Consider the following 20,961-nt stretch of genomic DNA (forward strand, 5'->3'; position numbering starts at 1 on the left):
CAAACCTCCATGGAGGTTCAGAGAGGGATTTGAAACTGAAGGAGCCACTGGGAGAATGTAGAAAGTTCTTCTGATCTAGACCTCATCATTTCCTCGTCTCCACAGACAACAGACAGAATAAAGCTCAGTCAGCATTAGACGATGTGATGTAAACTTTCACTGTCATTTATTGAAGTGTATATAATGATTATTTAATATTCTGTAAACCTTGAGTTTTTTTCTTTTTTTCATTTCTAGATGTTTCTCATTGTTTCAATGAATGACAGATTTTAAGAAGGTAGACATGAGATTTTTCAAGGACAGATTGTAATAAGACATGATAAAGGGGAGTGACTTCAGTCTTCAAGTATTTTTTATAAAGAGATACATTTAGTTTTAACCCTTATGGACAATAACAACTTATTTATTTACTATATTATATTTTGCCGTTACAAAGTAGATTCACGAAAACATTGAGTACTTTGTGTATGTTGAGGTCAGTCCAAATGTCCTCTTTTTAAAAGTCAAAATATGCTAACTGCTCCAGTTCTCTCTCAGGATGGACTTTCAGGACTTCTGTTACTTCTTCACAGACGTGGTGGTTTGTCGCCTGGTGGAAAAACTCAGCTGTGGCTGCGCCGTCACTGGAAAGAAACCCAGTGCTTTGGAGAGTGGACTCCAGCTCCCAGAGACCCTGGAGCAGCTCCAGGGGCCACCCGTCACATGACCTGTGCACTCAGTGTGGATAATAAAAGCAAACCAACACCTGTGGGAACACAGCAGCGAGGGAACAGGAAGGAAGCTCGCCTCAGAGAGAGTCAACTGGGAGGAGCTAAACTGGTTAAAACTTACAAATTAGAGCAGCCAAAACAGACAAAAAAAGTGGTAAAAAGGTTTCAAAGTGTTAATATTGGAACAAATGGTTTAAACTGGCAAATGATGGGCATGACAAATCATGAATGTGGTTAAATTGAAGAAAAAAAAATAAGCATAAAAAATATAAGCAAAAATGGGCTCAAATTGTTCAGAAAATATTCTGGCTGGTTTTTTTTTAAGTTGGTACATTTAGCATCTCCTGTGGTTCTCATCAGGAACTGCTGCACTAAGGAGACTTGGTAAGTTTAACTCTCAAATACGGTACTTTTTTGATTCCACTCTGCATTGTCTGCTCTTTCTTTATATTTGTCACCTTGCTCTGACGTCTTCAGGATGTGCTTCTCACACAGGAAGTTCTCCAGCCTCTGGTCCTGGTGATGGAAGTACCAGTCCTCCACTACGTCCTCGTACTGCTCCAGCATGGTCTCACACTGAACACACACACACAACTGCATTAGTAAACACATGTTATTTAAAACACTAAACTATTACCTATTATGAATGACTCTTGTGTTGATTTAACTTTAAACAAAAACAAATAAATGTCGTCTAAAAGTTTTAAATGATCAGGTCCACCTGTTTCTTCATGTCGGTGACCTCTGCAGACGGTTGGTCCCACAGCTCGTACGGCATTCCCAGGTCCACTTTCACTTATTACCCACCAGGTTTTTTAGTGTGGTCATGGTCTGACTGGTTCCCTGTAGTCACACCAACAAAACACTGACTTCCTGCTTGGGTCACGTGATCAGCTTTAAAGGGATCGTCCACTTTTTTTTTTTTTTACAAGTTAGGTCTAAAATGATTGAAATGTACTATTAGAAGATCTATACCAAACAAAACTTATTATAATGCACCATATTTATTTTATTAACTTTTAAAAATGGGACTATTTTACCATTTAAGAACCTGTGTTCCACCATCTTGAAATCAGGTGATTGATGATGTCACACGGCCCCACTGCCTGTAAACATCCTATTGGAGTGAAGCATTCAGCCTGCTTTTTAGATCCTTTAGCAGCTTTTTCAAAAAATGCCAACTCATGCTGCTTTTAGTTTCTCTAAATCAGGGGTCACCAACATGGGGAGCCCACATGGACCATAAGAAAATAAAAAACCCATAATTAAACAAAAATGGATGAAAAAAAAAAGAAAGATACAATTAAAAGGAAGATATAAGTTGTACTGTGAGGAAACAAAATAAATACCAATAAAAAAGAAAACTATAATTAAACAAAAATCTATGTTTAAAATAATGAGTGAAATACAATTAAAAGGTAGATATAAGTTGTAGTGACATGGATTATTCTGACTGTTCCTTTTTAATTATTCATGTCATATAAAGATGTATGAGAACAGCATTAATGTCACTATATTTACCCTCAGGGATCAATGATTTACTGAATCTGATCAGGTTTATTGATTAAGTTTTGATCAACTTCATTTAAATTAACCTCATTTAAATGATCCTGATGACATCATTACAGAACGTAATGATTAAACAAAAATAAATGTGCAAACATCACGTGTAAGAAGTGTTTTTTCACCACTAGAAGCTAGAATAATTATCAATAATCTATGATGTTTCAGACTCTACAATCTCTGGTATTGATGATCTACAACAGAACAACTTTATCCAGATGTTCTGTAGCTCTGATGAGATGTTTAAACGCTCTGAGCAGGTGAAGCTGATTAAAGCTGAGTCATGTTTTCACAGAGCACAGCAGCACTACAAACAAACAGAGCTTTATAGACACATTAAAGTTAAACAGGCACTGGTGTCTCTGATGTAGGAGTCAGTGATGATTTGTGTAGTTTTTTACCAGGTTAGACGGTGTTTGAAACAGACAAGGATGAGAGTGAGAAGAACATTTCCACATAAATAAACATGTTCCTTTTCTTCACGGTGACGCCGTTTTATTTATAGAGAACTAAATAATAATGTATGATTGTTTTCCCAAAATCCCACGGCACACCTGGACTTTCCTGGACACACCGTTTTGGAACCACTGGCGTAGAGGTTGATTTGCGTCACCTGGCTTTGACCCGCCTGGCCTCGAGGAGAGGGTCTCAGCTCACAGTCACAGGCAGGTGCAGGGTTTCTGTGCAGCGCAACGGCTCCGGGCGGTGGACACTTTACATTAAAAGCAAAAGAAAACCTGATATTTTCCTTATGCCCTCACCTCCACAGGCCCTTTATTGGTCACGAGCCCAGTTGCTCATATAATCTGGCCTTGCCTCACGGTGACGGCGTTTAAACCAGATTCTGCCCATTTCCCTGTTCAACAGTAGATTCCATTAACGTAGATTTTATAGGACACTAGTGTAGTTGTTAGCGCACTCAGAATGGAACCAAAAAAAGAGAGAGAAACACTCGCTGTAGCGCATACAGGCGTGTGTCCTGTAACATCTCTGATTGGCCAGCAGCCCAGGAAGGCGGTTCTCAGCAATTCTGATTGGTGAACATATTTTTCACTGAAATAATGGAGACGGGAAAAAAAACTTTGAGCACCTGAGGTTAAGTTATTGCAGTAGGGAAAACCTTAAAACCGATGCGATTAAGGTTAATCGTTCAGCCTTAGCTGGAGCTTTAATACATGCTGCACATGATACGTTTTTGTATTAAATTAGCCATCTTTAAATGTTTATTTTCACTGAGACATTGAGGCAAATTTGTTGCAGATGAGATTTTGTTAAAGATGCTGCAGATTGTGATAACTACATCACATTACAGCTTAGATATTGATGAGGGACCTCCGCCAGGGTGTATGCTAGTAATCTCCGTGAAAAAAACGTAATTGACGTATAATTACGTCAATGGCACTGAAAGAGTTACAAAGTAATTAAACAAATAATGTTTGGTTAGGCATAGATCTTCTAATAATTACATTTCAAAGGTTTTAGGCCAAACTTGTAAAACCAGTGGAGGATCGTTTAAAGGTAACAATGAGGCGGTGGACTGACCTTGGCGTAGCGTAGACTTCCAGGCCTCTATGCGTGAACGCTGTACTGCAGGATGCGTTCACAGATGTTGTCCACGGCCTCAGTCAAACGGGTCTCCCTAAACATCAACACACAGATCATCAACTACCCACGATGCAATGCTTTAAAATCCTAAGCATTCTAAAGCTATTTAAGGATAATTATGGTTGATGAGTGTGTTGTTCTTACAACGTGTACTATTTAATATTGCGTCTACTCTTGCCCGTGTCCAGCACCTCCCCCAACTCCAGCACCTCCTTGGACCGACCTGTCCTCTCCAGCGCCTCCTGCATCTCCACCGTCAAGAACTTACACACTAGAGGATGAAGAAGATCCATTAACAGCTGCTCTTTTTTCTTTGAACTTTATTAATAAATAGCTTTATCATTACTGTTCTAAAATAACATTTGTGATTGCAAACTTTATTTTTATGAGATTTGAAGAAAAGCCAAAATGTTTCTTTTTTAAAAGGTTACACTTTATTTCTATTTTTAATTGCCACAATAAGGACATTCTGCAACTGCACCAAACTTGCCATATTTTAACCTATTCTCATCACTATTTCTTGCCATATTTTTTGCTCCTTTCAGTGCATTTTTTGCTACATTACAGTCAGTCCAACAAATTTTTATCACATTTTTTCCACGTTGAAGACATTTTCAGCACTTATAAACCCTTTCCACCACTTTTTCCACCTAATGCTGCTTATGTTGACCCATTATTGTCACTTTTAACCTCTTTTCACCATAATTCAAGCTTATTTTGCCATTTTAACCACATTCACCATTTGTCATGCCTATTATTTGCCAGTTTAAACTCATTGTTCCAATATTGACACTTTGAATCATGTATTATTTTTTTTATTTTTTTACAACTTTTTCCATCCGTTTTTGGTCACTTTAATTTGCAACTTTTTCTTGTCTTATTTTCTTTTATTTTTCTCTAATTTGCAACTTTTAACAATTTTCTGTGTTTTATTAAAATCCCATTTTACCACCTTTTCCACCATTTTTGTGGTCACTTTTTAATGCATTTTATTTCTGATTAAAACAAGAATTTAAATTTTTAAGATGGCTATATACTAAGGTGCAAATAATAATAGAACTTCCTGAATAACACTGGATATTATTTAAATAATTAATAATAATAATGCATCAGTTTTATATAGAGCTTTATCATAGACACTCAAAGTCGCTTTACAGAATTAAGGCATTATTCTTTCACTCCACACTTAGTGGTGGTAAGCTAGTATTGTAGCCACAGCTGCCCTGGGGCAGACTGACGGAAGCGAGGCTGCCATAGTGAACCATCGGCCCCTCCCACCACCACCAACACTCACTCACACACTACATTCATACTAGGTAATGTAGGTGAAGTGCCTTGCCCAAGGGCACAATGACAGATACCACTGAGGTGACTGCCACCCCACTGTGGCACCTGGAATTCTCAGTGGTCTCCATCATCTACTAACAGGACCAGACCTGCTTAGCTTCTGAGATCTAATGAGATCAGATAATGAAAGGCTGGTGTGGCCACAAAGTAAATAAATAAATGTGGTTATCACAGATTCATTCATTTTACAATCATAACAAGAAGAAAAAAGAAGTATTATGTTTACTATCAACATCTTAGTGGCAGATACCATAGCACACCTTCAGAGGTGAGTGCAGTCCCTGTTGCTTTATCAGTATAAATAGATTTTTATCATTATGTTTGGATATGATTATTACACATGTTATAAACACGTAATGACTCATTACTCTGTGTTGATACACAGTAGTAGAGCCTGATTAAAATAATCCTACCTTCACATTTGTTGAGAAGTCTATCTCCTTCCTCCACACTGACTCCACTATAAAGACCAAACAGCTGTAAAACCATAAAAAGCTTCATTATTTCATCCTAAACTCTGGGTGACGTCAGGAAGGTCTGGAAGACAACGGCCACATCGGCATGATCGGAGCATGCGCAGTGAAACGTTACAGGCATGGCTAGTCGAGCATCGATCAGAACAGGGAGCGAGAGAGGATGTTCAACAGGATTTAACTTAAACTTACACATATAAAACACACATACCGGTACATATCTACGCTTATACTTGTTTCTGAGTTGTTTACTATTCCCCGTTTTACTTTAGTTGTTCTTTTAGCTTTTGACGGTGTATTTATTGTTTTTTCCCCTCATTTTGATTTTTTTTTGATTTATTTATTTTGTTTTTTGTGTTTAACATTAATTTTAATGTCTTGTTCTGTAAATGTTTATTGGCCTTGTTGGCCTTGTTTTTCGGGTATGTATATTTATATTTTCAATTATTTCTAATTCATTTCACATGTGGTGCTGCTTAAACACACCTGAGTTTTCTCTTCATAATTAGCATAATTAATGTTTTCAAGAAGAAACATCACAAAGCCTGTTATTAACTCCAGGTTGATTTTATATTTTCAGTAATAATATTAATATTTTATAAATATATGATGATGATAATAATAGAATATTATTGCTGTCATTTTATTTGTTTTTTATTTACTCCGTTTTTCATCAGGAATTGAGGCCATTTTTGTTTTCACATAATTTTAATATTATTTAGGTGTTTATTTTAATGTTTTAGTGTTTTGTTAGTCTAACTCATTAATTTAATAAGTGTTTTTAGTTTTCTATATTCTACTTTAATTTGTAAAGTAATTTTAAAAAAATGAAAATTCCCACATATTAATTAAAAATCTTTCAACTATCTATGCTTTTGCTATTCCAGGCCACACGAGGGCGCCAGAGCCCATTGCATTATTTTAATAAGTTTTAAAAAGTCTTTAAAGGTACACCACTCATAGGTCGCCAGTCCACCTCAGGGTTAACACACAAAGACACACATTCTTACATTCAATTTAAAGATTAAAACAGTTTGTTTTTTTGTAATATATGTTTTTTCATCCCCATGGAGAAATTCAGTTTTCCATACATGAACAAAAAGAAACAGAGGAAAAATAAATCTTGTATTATCTGTTCCTAATAACAACTTAAAAATGAAATCAATTAGATTCCACAACATTCCACCTTAACTCATCACCAGGTCACAAATCATAACAAAAACACCATCATTTCTCTTACAGTTCTACAGTTATATTCATGTGTTTCCAATTTTTTTTCATAACCTCTCAGAATTTTGTCTTTGTACATTTTCTTAAATTTGTAAAAACTTATACAACGTTTAAATTCCACAGTTTAACTCCATAAACAGACAGATTTCTGTTTTAATGATGTCCATACAAACATATTCCAGAAGTTATATTTTCTTCTATGGCAAACGTCATGTGCAACATTGTCTAGAAATTTTATTTTGTTTAGCTTTCCACATAATAATCAGAATTTCTAATTCGACATGATCCTTAAATTTAAGTAGTTTATTATCAATAAATATATGATTGGTGTGCTCTCTGTGACCTTTCTTACTGATGATTCTAATGTGGTAATGATATATGTGTTACACCAGACTTCAGTACAATAACTGAAATATGACAGAATCATCAAGGAATAAATCCTCCTCAACAAGCTGCAATCAAACACATCTCTAACTTTATATAAAATGACAATACTTTTGCTGACCTTTCTTTGTACATAATCAATATGAGCTTTCCAATTTCATTTTTCGTCTAAAACAACACAGAGAAACTTAACTTCCTTGACTTTTAAAGGAAAAACGTAATGAACCCAACCCTACAGTTTATGCACCATGGAAAAGATTACAGTCAGACTATGGTCGAAGTTAGGAAAATATGGGAGCCAATTTAGCCAAAAATGTAATGGGCCCTAATATCACTGTAAACCCAGATAAGTTACTAGAACTCAAAAAATTTGAGCAATTGATTACCTCAATTTTTATTTTTCTTAAAAATTGATTAACTTTGTCATCTCGTCGTCGTTTCCTGATATAGAGCCTCCATCCCTCCCTCCCTCCCCCCACCCCACTGCGTTTTCGTCGTTGTTTTGTCATCGTCATTTCCTGATTTAGAGCCTTTTTCGAAACTAATGTAAACCGATAAATTTCTCCCTGATTTTAAAGTTTAAAGAAATTTAAAACAATTTGTTCTAAAAACCTCTTCATAAGACATTGTTATGGTCATTTTTATATTCATCATCATATCCTCAAATGTATGTTCATGTGTACAATTTGTCATGTTTTAATACATGACGACTCCATTAATCTTTACACTTTTTAACAGATGAATCATGATTAAACAGTACAGATCGTATTATTCTCAGTGCAGCACAATCTCTGCCAAGGCCAGAATCTCTGCTCACATGCAGACATACACTGACGCACACACTTATCAAGACAGATAAAGACTGGAGCCAAACCTTCTCATAACATCTTCATCATCCTCCAACATTTCCACTATGGGCATCTGACTCCCTCCCTTTTGTCTCTCACTGTTGGGACCTTTTCTTATCTGTATAAAAAGCTTAAGCTTTGAAACTGTTGGAGCGGGGCGCGGCACTTCCTTCGGACGTCCGCCTGGACGGACGCTAATTTTGTTTCACTTTGTTCCATCTTGTACCTTTTTCACTTAGCAATAGAATAAACTTTTTTATATAAAATCATCAATGCTCCGCCTGGACTCCATCATTCAACCAGAGCAATGAATCATGTCTTCAAATGAGGTCAACCGTAAATTCAGCCGTAACAACATGAAAAAGGTGATTATATTTCTATCTATGAACAACAACCTATGAATAATAATTCCCCCTTTATATAAAATATGTTTTTGCTGAATCATTTGTGTGAATAAAACAGAAAACAAAATATTCCTGAACTTATTGATTAAAGTCAGGTCATGTTCTCCACCACAGATCCTGGATCAGTACCAGTAGTGGGCGGTTAAGGAAGAATTGTTGGTAGAATCGTGCACTTTGGGTTAAAAGCATGAAACTTGGTACATAGATGGCATGAACACTACTGATTATTTTAGGATGTGGATCCACCTCAGTAACCTCCCCTAGTGGTCGTTATGGCCATTTTTTTCAAACCTATATCTGCCTTTCCACTTTGTGGGGGGGGATGATGAAAACTAGAACTGCAAGCAGTTATAAAAGGGGGCCAAGCCTCGGCACCCAGGTTTTGCGGAGCCCATGGAAGTACATCACGAAAGATGACGGACTGGGGGCGAGCATCAGGACACAGGCCAACGTGCCATTTGTGGTGAACCCGTGGATATAAAGTTTATGAAGGTGTGATTTTAAATGTGAAAGTTAGAGGCCAAAATGTGTTTGCACTTAAAGCACCACCGAGCGCCTCAGTTTTTGGTATGGGTGGTCTGTGTGCTTTTCTGTAAATATCCTGTACATTTCACAGCCCTCAACATAATACTTGAGCTGCTAGGGCCGCTGATGGGACCGCTGCTGGGGGAGCTTATGGGGCCTCTGCTAGGGCTGCTGCTTGGGCCACTGCTGGGGGCGCTTATGGGGCCTCTGCTAGGGGCGCTGCTAGGGCCGCTGAAGAGGCTGCTGCTGGGGTAGCTGATGGGGCCGCAGCTAAGGCCGCTGCTGGGGGCGCTGCTAGGGCCGCTGAAGGGGCTGCTGCTGGGGTAGCTGATGGGGCCTCTGATAGGGCCTCTGCTAGGGCCGCTGCTTGGGCCGCTGCTGAGGCCACTGCTGGGGCCGCTGCTAGGGTCACTGCTTGGGCCACTGCTGGGGGCGCTGCTGGGGCAGCTGATGGGGCCGCTGCTTGGGCCGCTGCTTGGGCCGCTGCTGTGGGCGCTGCTGGGGCCGCTGCTGGGGTAGCTGATGGGGCTGCTGATGGGGCTGCTGATGGGGCTGCTGCTGAAGCCGCTGCTGGGGGCATTGTTAGGGCCGCTGCTAGGGCCGCTGCTAGGGCCACTGAAGGGGCTGCTGCTGGGTAGCTGATGGGGGCACTGCTGGAGCCGCTGATGGAGCCGCTGCTGGGGCGCTGCTGGGGCTGCTGAAGGGGACACTGCGAGGGCCGCTGCTAAGGTCGCTGCTGAGGCCGCTGCTGGGGCAGCTGCTAGGGTAGCTGATGGGGGCCCCAGCTTTGATGCGGCCGCTGCTGGGGCCGCTGCTAAGGTCGCTGCTGAGGCCGCTGCTGGGGCAACTGATGGGGCTGCTGCTGAAGCCACTGCTGGAGGCACTGTTAGGGCTGCTCCTGGGGCCGCTGATGTAGCCGCTGCTGGGGGCGCTGCTGAGGCTGCTGAAGGGGACACTGCTAGGGCCGCTGCTGGGGCAACTGATGGGGCCGCTGCGGGGTAACTGATGGGGCCACTGATGGGGCCGATGCTAGGGCCTCTGCTAGGGCTGCTGCTTAAGTCGTTGATGGGGCCGCTGCTGAGTTCGCTGCTGGGGATGCTGATGGGGCTGCTGCTGAAGCCGCTGCTGGAGGCACTGTTAGGGCCGCTATAGGGCCGCTCCTGGGGCCGCTGCTGAGGCCGCTGCTGAGGCCGCTGCTGTGGCTGCTAGGGCCACTAAAGGGGCCGCTGCTGGAGCCGCTGAAGGGGGAACTGCTGGGGCCGCTGCTGGGGGTGCTGCTCGGGCCGCTGAAGGGGCTGCTGTTGGGGTAGTTGATGGGGCCTCTGCTAGGGCTGCTGCTGAAGCCGCTGCTGGGGCAGCGGCTAGGGTAGCTGATGGGGGCCGCTGCTTAAGTTGCTGCTGGGGCCGCTGCTGGGGCAGCTGCTAGGGTCGCTGCTTGGGCCACTGCTGGGGGCGCTGCTGGGGCCGCTGATGGGGCTGCTGCTGAAGCCGCTGCTGGGGGCATTGTTAGAGCCGCTATAGGACCGCTGCTAGGGCCGCTGAAGGGGCTGCTGCTGGGTAGCTGATGGGGCCGCTGATGGGGCTGCTGCTGAAGCCGCTGCTGGGGGCACTGCTGGGGCCGCTGATGAAGCCGCTGCTGGGGGCGCTGCTGGGGCTGTTGAAGGGGACACTGCTAGGGCCGCTGCTAAGGTTGCTGCTGAGGCCGCTGCTGGGGCAACTGATGGGGCCGTTGCGGGGTAACTGATGGGGCTGCTGCTAGGGCCGCTGCTGAGTTCGCTGCTGGGGCCGCTGTTGAGGCCGCTGCTGAGGCTGCTAGGGCCAGTAAAGGGGCCGCTGAAGGGGGCACTGCTGGGGCCGCTGCTGGGGGTGCTGCTCGGGCCGCTGCTGAGTTCGCTGCTGGGGATGCTGATGGGGCTGCTGCTGAAGCCGCTGCTGGGGGCACTGTTAGGGCCGCAATAGGGCCGCTGCTGGGGCTGCTGCTAGGGCCGCTGCTGAGGCCGCTGCTGAGGCTGCTAGGGCCACTAAAGGAACCGCTGAAGGGGGCACTGCTGGGGCCGCTGCTGGGGATGCTGCTCGGGCCGCTGAAGGGGCTGCTCTTGGGGTAGCTTATGGGGCCTCTGCTAGGGCTGCTGCTGGGGCCGCTGAAGGGGGAACTGCTGGGGCCGCTGCTGGGGGTGCTGCTCGGGCCGCTGAAGGGGCTGCTGTTGGGGTAGTTGATGGGGCCTCTGCTAGGGCTGCTGCTAGGGTCACTGCTTGGGCCACTGCTGGGGCCACTGATGGGGCTGCTGCTGAAGCCGCTGCTGGGGGCATTGTTAGAGCCGCTATAGGACCGCTGCTAGGGCCGCTGAAGGGGCTGCTGCTGGGTAGCTGATGGGGCTGCTGCTGAAGCCGCTGCTGGAGGCACTGTTAGGGCCGCTGAAGGGGCTGCTGTTGGGGTAGTTGATGGGGTAGCTGATGGGGCCGCTGCTTGGGCCGCTGCTGGGGGCGCTGCTAGGGCCGCTGAAGGGGCTGCTGTTGGAGTAGCTGATGGGGCCGCTGCTGGGGTAGCTTATGGGGCCTCTGCTATGGCTGCTGCTAAAGTTGCTGCTGGGGGCGCTATTAGGGCCGCTATAGGGCCGCTGCTGGGGTAGCTGATGGGGCCGCTGCTGAGGCCGCTGATGTAGCCGCTGCTGGGGGCGCTGCTGGGGCTGCTGATGCGGCCGCTGCTGGGGGCGCTGTTGGGGCCACTGCTGGGGCCGCTTCTAGGGTCGCTGCTGGGGCCGCTGAAGGGGGCACTGCTGGAGCCGCTGCTGGGAGCACTGCTAGGGCCGCTGAAGGGGCTGCTGTTGGGGTAGTTGATGGGGTAGCTGATGGGGGCCGCTGCTGGGGTAGCTTATGGGGCCTCTGCTAGGGCTGCTGCTGAAGCCGCTGCTGGGGCAGCTGCTAGGGTAGCTGATGGGGGCCGCTGCTAAAGTTGCTGCTGGGGACGCTGATGCGGCCGCTGCTGGGGCAGCTGCTAGGGTCGCTGCTTGGGCCGCTGAAGGGGCTGCTGTTGGGGTAGCTGATGTGGTAGCTGATGGGGCCTCTGCTAGGGCTGCTGCTGAAGCCGCTGCTGGGGGCGCTGTTATGGCCGCTAAAGGGCCGCTCCTGAGGCCACTGCTGGGGCCACTGCTAGGGCCACTAAAGGGGTCGCTGAAGGGGGCTTATGCCGCTGCTGGGGTAGCTTATGGGGCCTCTGCTATGGCCGCTGCTTGGGCCGCTGCTGGGGGCGCTGCTGGGGCAGCTGATGGGGCCACTGATGGGGATGCTACTGAAGCCGCTGCTGGGGGCACTGTTAGGGCTGCTATAGGGCCGCTGCTGAGGACGCTGCTGGGGTAGCTGATGCGGCCGCTGCTGAGGCCGCTGATGTAGCTGCTGCTGGGGCTGCTGATGTAGCCGCTGCTGGGGCTGCTGAAGGGGACACTGCTAGGGCCGCTGCTAAGGTCGCTGTTGAGGCCGCTGCTGGGGCAACTGATGGGGCTGCTGATGGGGCCTCTGCTCGAGCCGCTGTTGGGTCGCTGCTCGGGGCGGTGCTAGGACCGCTGAAGGGGCTGCTGTTGGGGTAGCCGATGGGGCCTCTGCTGAAGCCGCTGCTGGGGGGCGCTGTTATGGCCGCTATAGGGCCGCTGCTGAGGCAACTGATGGGGTTGCTGATGGGGCCTCTGCTATAGCCGCTGCTTGGGTCACTGCTCGTGCCGCTGCTTAGGTCGCTGCTGGGGTAGCTGAATAGGCCGCTGCTTTAATCGCTGCTGGGGCCGCTGCTGGGGCTGCTGCTAGGGCCGCTGTTGAGGCCACTGCTGGGGCTGCTGATGGGGCCACTAAAGGGGCTGCTGGGGCTGCCGCTAGGGCCGCTGATGCGGACGCTGCTTTATGCAGGTAAATCATTTCATTTAGTTTTCAGTTTTGATTTATTTATGAAATATACTTGCATTATGAAACATGATGATACTTATTCCCTGTTAGTTCATTTATACTTGTACTGAATTTATTTATTTATTTTTTGGTTTTTTACTGCACTTTTTACATTTGTTTTTTGTTTTTTTTTAAATTCAGATAATGAGTTTAATTTAGCTTTGATTTATTATGAAATATTATATTATTTGTTCCCTGTTGGTTCAACACATTTTAACGTGTAATTTGTCAGGATTATTTGGGGGGCAATGGGCACAGGTGGGACTTGAAAGTTCACATAACACACACAATATATATATATATATATATATATATATATATATATAATGTGTGTGTGTGTATAAAAGTAGCTCAGTTAAATAAAAAGTATTGGCATGAAAAAACCCTCCAACATAATTTGTTAATAATGGTTATTAGCATAATTAGCAGCATGTTTGGAGGAAAAGTGACGGTGGATGTTTTATTCCTTTAAAACCACAACAGTTTCTTTATAAATAAGACAAACAGCCTTTGACTGAACTTCAGTGAAAAGTATTGTAGTGTGGATGAGCAGTGAAATAAGGATTGCCAACCACGAACTAATGCGAGAGTGAGTGGCCCAAAGAAAAGAAGAGTCGACAGTGAGTGTTTAATAATGAACGGACAAGTAAATACTTTCCACTGAAGTTCAGTCAAAGGCTGTTTGTCTTATTATTTATAAAGAAACTGTTGTGGTTTTAAAGGAATAAAACATCCACCGTCACTTTTCCTCCAAACATGCTGCTAATTATGCTAATAACCATTATTAACAAATTATGTTGGAGGGTTTTTTCATGCAAATACTTTTTTTTTAACTGAGCTACTTTTACACACACACACTATATATATATATATATATATATATATATATATATATATATATATATATATATATATATATATATATATATATATATATATATATATATATATATATATATATATATATAGTGTGTGTGTGTGTTATGTGAACTTTAAGTCCCACCTGTGCCCATTGCCCCCAAATAATCCTGACAAATTACATATGTTAAAATGTGTTGAACCAACAGGGAACAAGTAATATAATATTCCATAATAAATCAAAACTAAATTAAACTCATTATCTGAATTTTTTTTAAAAAAACAAATGTAAAAAGTGCAGTAGAAAACCAAAAAAAAAAGAAATAAATTCAGTACAAGTATAAATGAACTAACAGGGAATAAGTATCATCATGTTTCATAATGCAAGTATATTTCATAAATAAATCAAAACTGAAAAACTAAATGAAATGATCTACCTGCATTAAAAAAACAAATGTAAAAGTACAGCAGTCCAAATATTCAGGAAACAACAACACTTTGTTTGCAATAAGTGTCAAAAAGCTTAAGAAAACAAAAAAGTAAATAAATGTTTTAAAACAGATAATAAAAGTTTGTTTCTGGTTCTTCTCCACTTCACATGCGTAAATCATTGTTTGCATTTTAGTTCCACGTTACATTTTGATCCCAGTCACATATCTAATGTAGTCTTAATTTAATGTTCTTTTAATTTCTGATACATTTTAAGATTCTAAATTTGCCTAGTAATGATCTTTATTGCTGATGAAGAAAGGGTTTTTAAGAAGATTGACATGAAATTTAAAATTTCAACCTGTCATGTCTCCATTCTCTACCACAGTGATTCTCAACTGGTGCGTCGGGACCCAAAAGTGGGTCGCGAACCTGTATTGGGTGGGTCGCGGACAGCTGGTCAAAAATAAATAAAAAGGATTTGTCTTTTAATTTGAAAGAAACTTTTCTTTTGCATGTTGGTTGCACAGGAAAATATATAGATGTATGTTTTAAAAAAGATTATATATGTGTGCTTTCAACAGCTATTTTTGAAAAACTAAATTTGGTTGGTTGAATTCTAAAATTTAATGACTGTGGCAAAATTTGGGTCCCAGGGTGAGACCAGTTGAGAACCCCTGCTCTATCCCACACTTTGAGAAGCACTGCTCTACTAACAGGCCTGTCTCTCCTTAAATGTACAAACGTTTCTTTAGAATTAGGGCTAAATTTGGGAGAAAGTTGCAAATCTGTAACGCATATGGTTGAGTTGTTATGAAATGTTATATATTTGAACTTTAGACAAGTAGAAGAAGAATCTATGTATGCATCAGGTGCTGGCCTGGCCCGTCTGTCAATTTTTAAAAGTCCATGTGACCCCTGAGCCAAAACGTTTGCCCATCCCTGCTCTACACCATGGCACTAGCATTGAGATGCAGAAAGCAAAAGTAACCAATAAATAATGTAAATACAGTACACTGACTAAAATGAAACATATATGATAAAATAACTAATAGCTTTCATGTTTTTCATGATGTCAATCACTGAAGCCTCTGAGTTTCCTGGTTCTACCCCTTGGCCATGTTTGCAGTTTTTTATTTATGTTATTATATTTTATTTTGAAATGTAACCAGCAATGGCTTGTTTTAAGGTTCACTAGGATTTAACTTAAGTGAAAACAATTGTTATAATTTATTTATTTATTTAACTGTATTTGTTTTGTGTCTGTTAAAACTGTATTTCAAGATTGTGTCTTTTTGTAAGACTCTACATTTAATTATTGTTAATAAATGGCTTATAATATCACATAAGTCATTATTTCACAATTCCTCTCATCTTTTAACATTCTTTTTTTTTTTTTTTTTACAAAAACGCAGTGGGCTTCACTATCCCCAGACTTAGCATGTTTTCTGGGGCAAACCCTGGGTCAGGACCCAAAAGTGGGTCGTGGACAACTGATCAAAATAAATAAATACTTAAGTTAATGTCTCTCATGTTGGACTTGTCTTTTATTTTGAAAGAAACTTTTCTTTTCATAGGCATGCTGTGAAATGCATGTTGCACAGTAAAATATATAGATTTATATTTTTAAAAATATTATACATATGTGTTGTTGGCAGCTATTTTTGAAAAACTACATTTTGTTGGTTGAGTTCTAAAAAAAAAAAAAGGGTCACAATTTAATGACCGTGGCAAAATGTGGGTCACAGGGTGAGACCAGTTGAGAACCCCTGGTTTACAGAATAATAGATTAAATTACTATTTATTTACAGTATTGGTTATTTACACACTTTAAATAAAATACAAATGAATAAACAGTAGTTTTGTTAATCTCTTCTGTAATGGTGCTCCGATCGATCGGCCACCGATCATTATCGGCCGATCTCCGTGGAAAAGTATGTGATCGGCGTTCGCCGATCAATGCCTTACATTGCCGATCACAAAAACTGATCACCTGTCCTGTAGCTCATACTTTGCAGCCGGCAGAGGCTCTGTGTGCAGAGTAGTGTCCCCTCCCCTTTCCTTCACACTGCGCAGATGCGCGGCGGCAAACCACAACAACAAACATGTCTGCCGTGTGGAGCTTTTATAAGATCAGTGAGAGTGATGTAAAGTTTGCATCCTGCAACACATGCAACGAAAAAATACCTCGCGGGGGAAGCACGTTAAAAGGCTTCAACACAACAAACTTGATCCGACATTTGAAGAACAAACACTTGACGGAGTACGGTGAGTTTTCGAGGCTCACAGCAGACAAAGAAAAAAAGACTGCAACAGTCTGAAGGCAGTTAACGCAGCCCACGCTTGGCAACACTCGTCCGTATGCGCGTCAGAAGGCTCAGCAAATAACCAGGAAAATAACTGAATTCATCGGACTAGATGATCAGCCTTTCTCAGTGGTGGTGGACACCGGGTTCCGCCGACTACTCTCTCACTTGGAGCCCCGCTACATGCTACCGGGACGTAAATGTTTCACAGACGTAGCCCTGCCAGAGCGTGGATGAGCACAGGAATAGACTCATGACCGAAAAAGCAGAGATGCTCCTCTTTATTAAAAATAATCTTCCCACAATGCTTCTCAACAAATCATAGACATTTGGCATGTGGAAATACTGTTTAAGATATTTTTTTTTCTTCAAAGCAAACGCACTTTACGTTCAGTTGTTCTATTTTTCTGTTTCAAGGTCATTAATACCATATTTATGTTATTTAAGTGACAGATGGGCTATTTTTTATTTATTTAATTTTTTTACATCAGACCCCTTATATTTATTTTATAAATCATAAGAAAAGTAAGTACTAAGTATTTTTTGATTTTGTTTTTTTTTTGACAAGGCACAACAGAGTTTGCCAAGCCATGTTCTCAGGCATTTTGATTTAGCAACTAATGATAGTTTATTTGAATTCAATCTGCATTTGACTTTGAATGTATCCTTTGTTACTTGACATGTTGTGAGATATACTTTTATTTATTTGATTTTCTGCACTATTCAGCCTGTTGAGAGCTTTAATGTTTTCAATCTGTTAAAGATTGTGTTACGATAGCAGGTCATTTTAACTGTTTTTTCAGCTGCTGCATTGTTCCTGCAAGGTTTTAGTATTTTTTCTTTTGAAAAAGTAAAAACATGCTTTTCTCTAAATCAAAATGATTTTATGGTTCTTTTTTCCAAACCGTCGAGCCGGTAGCACTCATCATACTACAATGCAAAATTTACAGCCAATCCATGTGATCGGTATCGGTGATCGTCAGCGATCGGCTCTTTGGCTGATCGGTATCGGTGATCGGCAGCATAAAACCTGATCGGAGCATCCCTACTCTTCTGTAGTACTTAGAGGTTGTTGTTTTCATGGTACTACAGTTATTTTTTAAGTTATTACTAATTAATGACATTAATACTGGATATTAATGAAGACATAAATCAGATAAAGTATCTTCTTAACTATATTTGCTGTAGTAAATAGAGAGCCCTAATAAAGACTGTCCACAGGGTTATTGGTGTTATTGTTGACGCTTCCTTTGGGGGTGTGACTTTGTAGACGGTCCCTGCCCACTCCTTAGCTCATTAACATAAAGTGTGTTTTTCTGTAGTTTGTTCTCTGTGTTCCACTGAGTACACACAGGTTGTTCCACCTTTACATCGTCACATATTGATAGAGAAATGTGAGTGTGAATGAAGTGGGTCACCAGTTAAACTAGTCTCCAGTGTGTGTGTAACAGCGGATGAATGTGGTGAGTGAGTGAGTGAATGAATGGAAACACACGGAGTGTTCTAACCTCTTCCTTCACAGAGCACACATCTGAAAACTCCTCCGTTTCTTCTTCTCCGCTTTTCTCCATCTTTGGAGCAAACATTCCGTCCCACACATGGTCGGGATGACGAAGCTCCTCCAGCACAGCTTTCCTCCTGCAGCCTTCATCATCATCCTCATCATCATCATCATCATCATCATCACTGTCCGTCTTACTCATACTCAGCTTCACTTCCCTCAATAATATTTGTTCCTTTTCCTCTTCTTCTTCTAGTTTAACGGTAGTCATCATCCAGCTCTGTCCGTCCGCCATTTCACTGCTTTGTTCCTGACTCTAGCTGGTTGCCAGATACAACTGACGATTCCCCGCATGAAATATGTTGAATATCCACAGAAATGCCCCAAAAAACCATCCGTTCATCATCCAAATAAAACATAAATATTACATTTAACCAACGTTATTCACTGTTTGATCACTAAGTTAGTTATTTTATAATCTTACAATCAGCGGGAAAATACTCAACCTGGCAACCACTCAACTGTTGCGCTGACGTCACAATAAACTTTTTATAGAATAAATGTGTTTAATGGTGATTTAAGAGTGAATAAAGTAGTTACAGACTGAAGGATTTGGTCTGTGGATGATTTAATAGATTTCAGAGGAAATTTGTTGATTTATTTATGATTAAATTATGTTTGGTTTGTTCTCAGAAACAATAGATATTGTAGATTAATATTGTACAAGCATTGACAGTAAAATCACTGTAGATCACATTAAATCTACAGTTGCTTTTACCTTATTTTTTAAAAGAATATGTTTTATTACTTATTTTTTAAGGAAAGTAAATTATTTAAACAAGCATTGAAACATAATCCTTTTCTTCTTCCTTTGAAAATAAATTATATTTTAAAAGTTATTCCCTCTGATTTCAGTAAAAATATTCTAATGATATATTTGTGTTAGCTGAAGACTCAAGAAACTCTTTAAATAATATCTACACATGTAGTGATTTCGTACATTAAATGTTTAACATTGAGTAACTGTTGGTTTTGTGATATTTATATTTATAGTAAGACAATTGAGTTTTTTTTGTACATATAAATACACAAATATGTTATGGATTTATGAAGTTTTTTTTTTTTAGTAAAACACAAATGTAGATTTTTTAAAATGAAGCTGTTTTTACATTTTCTAAATGAGTTAAAAATGTTTATAAACTATGTAAAATATGTCTGTTCTAAACCTTTTGTTAAATTAATTATTTTAGTTTTAAGTTTAGTTTTTTCTGTTTCTATCATGATTGTCAATGTTGTGTATTGTCTTTTGATCAGTCTGTACAGTCTACATTCATATACAAACATCACACCAATCCACTTATCCAAGCAGCAATAATAATAATAATAATAATAATAATAATAATAATAATAATAATAATAATAATAATAATAATAATAATAATAACAGGGGTACATTACAACTTTCTCTTCTGTTTTGTAATGTGTTCAATGACTTCAACACATTTTTAAGATCACTTTTAAAAGCTTTAACATTTGGGATAATTTAAAAAAATTACATTTATGTATCAAATGTTTTCCAAATATCATCAAATTGCTACATATAAATTCCACATCCTTGTCCTTCAAAATAAAAGCAAATGTAACCAAATGCTAATCAAAGCCAGGTATCACAGTGTGTGTGAGCAGCCAATCATCAACTCTTTCCTAAAACCTCTTCACCATAGAACAGGAAAAAAAGACGTGTTGTTGACTTTCATTATTAGTTTGACTAAACATGGAGCTGTAATCATCCATATTAAACCTAATCATTAAAAATATATTTACATGGATAAACATCATTCATTGTTTTAAAATTAATCTATTTCATTTTAAGAAATAAAGGAAATTATAAATATTTGTCTTAATTTTGATAGAATCTGTTTTCTAATAGTTTGAAGATAATATTTTTCTTGAAGATGAAAACATTGTTTAATAAAGAAACAGTGTCTAAAAAACAATAACTACCAATGAACAGTTTATTGATCTTTGTGGATACTGATGAATACTGTAATATTCCTTTAATGAAATGAATCAAGGCAATAGGAATAGCCCTGACTACTAATGAATGTTGTTTCTGAGAACATTTATCTTTAAAATCACAATGATTGTAAATATTACCATTGTCATCCATTAAATGTATTATTGTCCCTTTTCAATCCAATCTTTAAAGAATAAAGTTTTCCTCTTGTATAAAATACAGCTGTTATTCCAGATTGTAGCTTTATGTGGACTGAAGTGGTGCTTCTAAAGCATTTTATAATATAATAACACCTGCATATGATCATGTGATCACTTAAAGGATGAAAATCACAAGATGTTTGAATGTTTTTTACATGATGATCTTTTTAATGACGTCCTTTCTGTTGCAGACAAGGAGAGCTGAGGTAAAGGTAGCACTGCCTTGGGCCACAGTGTTTTAAGTGGGAGCCTCTGTCATCATCAACATCTGTGATAAACACCTACAACATGAGACATGTCCCCAGATAAATGATGGACAGTTGTTGATATGAAATATTGACTAATAAATGTATCTTTTAGTTTTCATTTGTAATTTGTGGTTGATTAAAACTAGCATTAGGAGGCCACAGTGCAGGGAGAGCCACTGTCATGGAGGTGATGACATCATTCTGAAGGTAGAAATTAACGTTAAAACAGGACAAAGTCATGTTAAAAAAGGACATGTTTTTCTTCCCAGAATGCATCATGTCACTAAAATCTCACTCTTATCATTGTGTGAAACTTGGCAGCCTGTGAATACTGGTGGATTTATTTAATAAATACCATTCTGGATGATCAAACCTCCATGGAG

General features: G+C 40.8%; 2 protein-coding genes and 1 pseudogene across 2 annotated transcripts; all 3 read right to left on the reverse strand.

Moving 5' to 3' along the window:
• Window positions 1-387: 387 nt before the first annotated feature.
• LOC114459626 (protein canopy 4-like) lies at window positions 388-5,726 on the reverse strand (annotated as a pseudogene).
• A 2,668-nt stretch (window positions 5,727-8,394) lies between these two features.
• LOC114459612 (mucin-1-like) lies at window positions 8,395-11,616 on the reverse strand (the record flags this gene model as incomplete). Its single annotated transcript, XM_028441796.1, has 4 exons — window positions 8,395-10,291; window positions 10,614-10,743; window positions 10,808-11,389; window positions 11,426-11,616. Coding segments are annotated over 4 exons (2,073 nt in total), but the record flags the coding sequence as incomplete, so codon positions are not given.
• Window positions 11,617-11,972: 356 nt separating this feature from the next.
• LOC114459613 (putative pectinesterase/pectinesterase inhibitor 28) lies at window positions 11,973-20,957 on the reverse strand. Its single transcript, XM_028441798.1, has 2 exons — window positions 20,952-20,957; window positions 11,973-12,640 (listed from the first exon to the last, which is right to left on the reverse strand). The coding sequence occupies exons 1-2, from the start codon at window positions 20,955-20,957 to the stop codon at window positions 12,293-12,295; spliced, it is 354 nt and encodes a 117-aa protein (XP_028297599.1). The 3' UTR covers window positions 11,973-12,292.
• Between the last annotated feature and the right edge of the window lie 4 nt (window positions 20,958-20,961).

This window comes from Gouania willdenowi, unplaced genomic scaffold (assembly GCF_900634775.1).
Source record: "Gouania willdenowi unplaced genomic scaffold, fGouWil2.1 scaffold_332_arrow_ctg1, whole genome shotgun sequence".
Lineage (NCBI taxonomy): Eukaryota > Metazoa > Chordata > Actinopteri > Blenniiformes > Gobiesocidae > Gouania > Gouania willdenowi.